The sequence below is a fragment of the Rhagoletis zephyria genome, unplaced genomic scaffold (assembly GCF_001687245.7).
Source record: "Rhagoletis zephyria isolate East Lansing unplaced genomic scaffold, Rhagoletis_zephyria_1.1 Rzeph_scaffold_02831, whole genome shotgun sequence".
Classification (NCBI taxonomy): domain Eukaryota; kingdom Metazoa; phylum Arthropoda; class Insecta; order Diptera; family Tephritidae; genus Rhagoletis; species Rhagoletis zephyria.
In genome coordinates this window covers 64,295-71,488 of record NW_016159915.1, presented here as the reverse complement: position 1 = coordinate 71,488, position 7,194 = coordinate 64,295, and the positions used below count along the sequence as shown (strand labels likewise).

The 7,194-nt window shown below is 31.6% G+C and overlaps 1 protein-coding gene across 1 annotated transcript; it reads left to right on the top strand.

Annotated features, from left to right (window-relative positions):
* Positions 1 to 6,147: 6,147 nt before the first annotated feature.
* On the top strand, positions 6,148 to 6,771 carry LOC108367858 (metallothionein-2-like). Its single transcript, XM_017622554.1, has 2 exons — positions 6,148 to 6,389; positions 6,574 to 6,771. The coding sequence occupies exons 1-2, from the start codon at positions 6,365 to 6,367 to the stop codon at positions 6,687 to 6,689; spliced, it is 141 nt and encodes a 46-aa protein (XP_017478043.1). The 5' UTR covers positions 6,148 to 6,364; the 3' UTR covers positions 6,690 to 6,771.
* The last annotated feature ends 423 nt before the right edge of the window (positions 6,772 to 7,194 follow it).

Sequence of the window (7,194 nt, the reverse complement as noted above, 5' to 3'; positions counted from 1 at the left end):
AAGTGACATTTCATTTTGAGGGGAAGCTGCTGGTTTCTGTTGGAAAAATTTTTGCCAACAGCAATTTGCCAACAGGAAAACAGCTGGTTGGCATTTACGCAAATCACAAAATTGAATTTGATGGTTTGGACATTAAAAATTACAAAATGCGACTAATTAAACTTGTAAGAAATAAGTAGTTATTTGTTTAATTAATAAACTGTTTCAGTATAACACTTTGTGATGACTTTTCGTATGTTTTAATTTTACAATTTTGAATGTAAACAAAAATTATATCAGCTGTTCGTCTAACTTGCAAGTTTCTGCAAATTTTCTGTTCGCGTACTATTTGGGATATTTTTCTCTTGTGAGAGAACAGATGACATTTTACCGGAATTTGGCAGTTATTTGGTTTTTACTGGAGACTTTAAACGAACGCACCTTATGTCATAATTAAATAGCTATTAAGTGCAGTTTACATAGATGATATGAAAATGAATTTTTGAAGTTAATCAATAATATCTACTCAGCTCATCTGCAACTGGGCCTAAATAAGACAAAAATTCTTCATTTCTTCCACAGTAAATCCCCTTAAGTTAGGAATTCGTCTACCAGGAAATTTTAGCTTTTATTAGCTGATAAATAACATCTTTGGGTAAGGAACCATCATAGATTTTCTAGGTCGCTGCGCTCTTGTTTCTGTTGCACCCATAGAATTTCCATTAGATTAGGCCATTTCAATATAAAAAAAAACATCAAATGGAGTATTGAAACCACCAAAAATCGACATCTACATCTATACTAATTATAAAAAATTTATTTTATGGGGAATGCTTGTAACGCTGCGGCAAAAAAAAAATACTGAACCTGCTTTGATCATATTTTTTTCTAAAACGATGCATTTATGAAAAATAATTTGATGGCATACCGTATTTAAAAGATCTTTTTTCCAAAATGCGCAAAGAACTACTGCAAATCTTTTGAGTTTACAAATTTATAAACGTTTACGCATATAGTAAACAAGAACTCAGAGAAAGATCTTTGCGTCATCTCTGGGTGCACGAAATCTACACTCTATAAAGCATTATCATGCCGTCACGGCGTGTGGTGCAGAAGCGTTAACAATAGGGCTAGGAGTTCTATCCGGATATTCGAGTATTGACATATCTGATTAAAAACCCGAATATCCGGATATACGAACTCTTGAATCTAAAAATCAACAACAAAACAACAATTGCTTGTGTATTAATGAAGTGATCCATTATTTAATTTGTATATATTTTTTTTTAAATCGCACAAACAATGGCATAAACCTCGCTAAAATTGCTTCAATTTTTGTTGGCACAACATTTTTCCTTTGGTCCATTCTTGCAGCAGCAACTACAGTTCTGATCACAACAGCAATTGTCGCCGCACATAGTGCTGGTGCATCTGCACGCTGTAGTTAAAATAAAATATAATAAAAAGTGTTAAAAATACATATTGACAATCAAGCGTTTCAAAACTAAAAAATGTTGAATGGAAGTAGTATTTTGGCATATGCACATATTAAATTGCTTGTTATAAGGAACCTACCATCTATGCATTACTTACAGACCATTTTGTTTATTATTTCTTAGTTAGAATTTTTGCAGTAAAATGGTAAATTTTTTTGTTTGGTATTTTCTCAACTTGCAATGCACGACTGTTGTTCACTGAAAATCCAAAGCTTTTTATAGATAAAATGCTAAGCAAGTGCTTACAAACATATGTAAAAACATACATACTTGGGGTATTCACAACCGTGTCGTAAGTGTCGTATTGTTGTATGTCGTAAACTTTAAACGCCTAAAAAATATATTAAGAGGGTTCGCAAAGTACTATCACAGTCATATTATGAATTTTCACAGTGTTAAAAAATAGTTAATTGTGGTTTTAAGTTCTCTAAACATTTATTTAAGCTTTTAAAGTTTACTTTTAATATTTTTATTGAGCTTTGTACCACGATTGTTTATTAGGAAAAATTGAAAAATTGAAAAAAGTTTACGCCATGCAACAATACGACAATTACGACACCGTTGTGAACCCCCCAACTATGTATGAATTACTATAAGCTAACTTATAGCGTCATCGCCGTGTGCAAAGCTAATGAAATATTCCTTCTTGGTTTAGCCACACAGCCTTATCAATTGTTAAACATAAATAGTCAGAGTGTATTTTGCACACAGCTGTTTTTGCTTGCAGTGGAATACGATTGCGATTGTTTTGCGATATATTTATATAGAAAGGCCCTATCTCACATCGTGGCTGAAATACAAAAAGCCGTAACTAACTGAAAATTCAAAATTAATTTTTTGATTGATTGTGATGCATTTCATCGAATTATGAATCCCTACATCGATTGATGCAATAAATAATTTTTGTTAGTTACGGCTTTTTTGCATTTCTGCGACGATGTTAGCTAGGGCCTTTCTATATTGTGGTAACGACATGCTTGTATAAAAAAAAATTAAACTTTCTCATCATCGCCGAACAAAATTGACTTTTGAGTTGCGTTTACAATATCAACTTGGAGTTGAGATTGTTTTTTTTTTGTTATTTTGTTTACATATCTGCTTGGAGTGAAGTTTTAATACTTAAGTAGTTGCACTCGAAGCTGAAAAACCTTTAAATTATTATTATGAACCAGAAACTGTGCTTCAATCTTATATTATAGACAGAAGAACAGTTAAAAAATGGCATTCCCTACACCAAGCTTGCATTGTTAACGCTCCCATAAATTAGCGGGAGAAATATGTATAACTTAATTTAAATATATCGTATAAGAACTATTAAATTCCGACTGGCTACATATATAATACGGTCTAAAATTTAGGTGCTTGGCCTGTAGTTAAGCGGAATATGGATCAAAACCAGTGTTACCACCCACATATTCCCCCCCCCCCAATGTTTGCCAAAAATTATCTAAAAACTATTAAATTTTCTATTTTAATTTTTTCCTCTGTTTTTTTCTTTTTTATAAAACTCTAGTTCATACTATAACAAAAAACATAAAAATATAATTTCTGAACTCCGTTCAAAACTCAGGAAGATTCAATAAATTCCCATTCAAATTTTCAATTCTTTAGAACCTTTTTGAGTATGCAGTTTTGTAGTCCACTGCGGCTTTATTGCATATGTACCTCACAAAAGGCTGCACCGTCTTTGGAATACATGCAAAATTGGTGGGCCCCTCAGTTCGAAACTTTCTTTTCTTTTTAACACTACAAAATATCTACATAGTTTAAAATAGAAAAATTACAGATATCACTGTGAGACAAATGGTAGGGGTCAGTGATCGGGAAGGGTTCAAACTACCGGGGAAAGTTATATCGGTAAAAAAGAAGTTATACGTGTCCCGGCGTTTCGCTGGGTCACGTCTAGGAATCGAGATACATCGATTTGAAGTTAGTAACTATCATATAGGGGAAATTGTCACCTTTGGTGGTCTTTTTTTTGACATAACTCGAGAACCACTAGTCCGATTTTGCTCAAACAAATTAAAAAAAACGCGAAACGCCGGGCCACGTATAACTTGTTTTTGACCGATATAACATTTCCCGTTGGTTTCATCCCATCCCGATTTTGACTGTCGCATAGTGTATTTTATAAAAATCCGCAAATACTTATGTACGTTTCTGACATGCCTTCTACGTTTGAGGTTTCTTTAGCTGAATTAATGTAACTCGCCCTTTCCTTTTTAATAATGAATCTGCAAACAAACCACAAATTTAATAAATTTATTAATTAATTTAAATTAATTTAATTTTCTTACTTCTCCGTCTCTCCTTAAAAACTCATCCGTCTTCCCAGCAAACATTGAGGTTAGTTATCGAACGACTCGAAAAACTATCGAGAATCATAGCGCATATTGCAAATTGAACAAGAATTGTAGGAATGCCCAGTGTTAGTCGATGTTTACATAACATTGACGGCCTGGCGATTACTTTTGAAAGATTTTTTAAAGAACGATTTAATTACTGAAGTTTTAGTTGAAAAATAAAAATATAATATAGAAAAATTTAAAAATATATGGAAATATATAAATATTGTTTTCCCGATCTGTCGCTTTTATTGAAAAGTACGAAAATCAAAGTCAACGTACCAACGTACCAAATCATTTTGGGAGTAACCGTTTTGCCTACTTTTACTTTTTTTAAAAGGGTTGCCAACTTTAAAAAAATTGAAATCAAATAATTTAAAAAATTAAATCAATTATTACAGTATGGTAATCAACCTAAAGCTTTATTTCTTAACTAAATGTCGGAGGGTTGCCACCTGTTAAAAATTAAATTTAAATTCTAGGTAATAGGTAATTGAAATATGTATCACAAGATGAAAGAGGTTTAACAAGGCAGTCGCTTGAAAATATTTTGAATAAGGTGTTGCCACCTGTTTTAAAATTTGAATTGAATTAAATTATACCCAAGTTATATCAAATATTAATTTATAGATTTCAAACGCAAGAGTTTTAAGAAAGCTTTAGTTTGAAAATATTTTGATTTGACTAACTATGAACATATGGGACATTCCAGCCCAATTCGGACACCATTCGACTTTTGCACCTCCGATTTTTTTTATAATTTTTTTTTTTTTATGTTATACTACCAACCGAGAGAGGCCTGACTTATTTTGACTATTTTTTCGTCCAAAAGTTGTCAAGATATCGATTTTGAAAAAAACGTTAATTTTTTTTTAAATGCCTATACATTTGCGATTTTCATAAAATTTGTTGTAAAATAATCCACATCGCACTGGGTTAAAAATTGCGGAGTGAGCCACAGTGTTCTACAAAAAAAATTTTAAGAGACTAGATCAGTACGTCTTTTTAGGAAATCAACAATTTATATTAAAAATACGGTTTTGAATTTTTTTTTATTTTACCTAGGTGTATTCCAAACTGTTTTAAAAACAAAAAGTCAAACAAGTAATTTTTCGAAAAATCAAAACCGACTTCTATTCTTATAGAAAAAGTATCTTTAATTTCTTCATGATCCAATAATCGGATCTAAACCAAATTATTAAAAAAAAAACTTTCTTTCAGAAGTGGATGTCTCGAAAAAGGCTGCACAAAAATCTTAAAAAGTCAGGGAGGCCTATCTCAATTGATACCAGGGACGTGAACCCGGTTTGAACCTTATTAACCGTTATTTACTAACTAATTAACTGAACCATTTACCGAACCAAAATTTTCCATAAATTTTTGATCCGAACCGAAGACCGAACCACTTTTTAGGAAGCTCTATTGTTCGTTTCGACCAATTTGCAATAGACAAGTTTTCCTTACTTTTTCTTTTTAATTTTGTTAAATAAGTTATATCCTGTATGATATAACATATATATGTTTATGTATATATTTTTGGGGTTATTACTGAATAAAACTAACACAAATATAGGGTGCATTTTAAAAGTCAAAATACAAAGCGTCAGTCTCTTTTATTCTAAACCTGAGTAGATTTTAATGCCAAATATGCGCAACTACGGTGAGATGCTAGTTTTCAACTAGGTTGTGCAAGTTAAACTTTTTCTTATAGTTCAGAAATAAAATGATGGTTGGCATTTTGACGTTTTCGAATGCACCTATCTATACATATTTTTTTATTCTCAAAAATAAAGAAACAGTTTAGGCGATGAATTTTTTGAAATGAAAAATCGATACCATGCGACAGCACTCTGGACGGATTTAGATGAAATATTGTAAACGGAAAAAGATTTGATAATTTACTGATTTTTTCGAAGAATTTCGGAAAATATCTTCTGTTATGTGCAATTTCTTGATCACGGTTTTGCCGTCATACGGCTTCTAGTGTAGTATAATACATCAAATTAAATAGAAACAACTTAATATTTCCTAAGATTTTTGGCAACAACTCCACGAGAACCCAGAAAAGTGGGGTTTTCGTTAATACTCATCATCGTAATGTAGTAAATATCTATAAAATAGTGTTAAACTAAATTTGAGCTAAGTCATCTACATTCGTCATTTGCTTAATATTGCGTACATTGTTAAGATTACTAATACTATTGCTGAAGTCTCCTTCCAGAGCGCTACCAAAAGTCCGGTATTTCATTTAGCGTCGATCGTAATAACAGCAGTGTGCAAAAAGGTTATCTGTAAAATAATTGATAAAAGAGTGCCAAAAGCACCAAAGGTAGACTCATTAGCTTTGCACACGGCGACGACGGTTTAGAAAAGATTGCGTTTGTTTATATGTATGTAGATATTGAGTAGGTCAGTTTAGGTATAAAAATCAGTTTGTTTTCTCACCGAACAACATTCACTCAACAGAGTTTGAGAAAAACACAAAGTAAGAGGAATTTATTTACTTAAAAAAAAGAGTAGCTAAGCAAATAACTTACAAACGAAATGGTCTGCAAACAATGTATAAACAGTAAGTAGTGCTTCATAATTATAAAAGTGTGGCCTATATTTTATTAGTTCTTTAGTGATCTTTTTTAAATACATATAATTTTTTTTTAAGAAACTATAAAATATTTAATGAATATTAATCCTCCTTGAATTTACTAAAAATCGAGTATCCTAAATTGTTGTTTTCTTTTGTTTTGTTATTTCAGCCTGCAAATGTACCTCCACCAAATGTGGTGATAATTGTTGCTGTGATAAGGATTGCAATTGCTGCTGCAAGAATGGACCCAAGGAACAATGCTGTGCCAACAGAAATTGTTGCTGAGTTTGTTTATACAGTTTAACAAAAAAGAAAAATGTATTTCTGTGCCATGCTATTAGTACTTAACAATTAAATACAAAATTTAGAAAGAGACGTTTTATTATTTATGCATGCGGAATTGTACCAGGTGGAGTAATAAGAGCAGTACAAAATATTTGAGCTGCCTTACTGGATTTCTTTAAAGGGATAAAGAGATAATTTTTATATTTATATTTTCAGTGCTCAGTTAACAAAAGTTCAATTTTTTTATGGAACGAAATTCACATTTGTATAGAAAAATATAGATTTTTCGAAATTTTATTATTTTTAACCGAGTTCAAACTTTGAACCACATTTTCATTTATAGCCTTAATTGTTCGAATTGAAAATTGATTGTGAAATGCATAGAAGGAAAGTTATAGTGAAACTTTGGAATTTAGGGGGCTTGCACCCTCCCTAGCCTGTATTTGCGTACGACGATGCCTCTGTGCTTGTGTTAGGCGTTCTCAATTTTTAATTCAGAAATAAG

Excerpts from the sequence above, each read along its gene's own strand:
- LOC108367858 (XM_017622554.1), top strand. The coding sequence starts at position 6,365 with ATGGTCTGCAAACAATGTATAAACA. Across the intron at positions 6,390-6,573 it reads CTGCAAACAATGTATAAACA|CCTGCAAATGTACCTCCACC; the intron begins GTAAGTAGTGCT and ends TTGTTATTTCAG.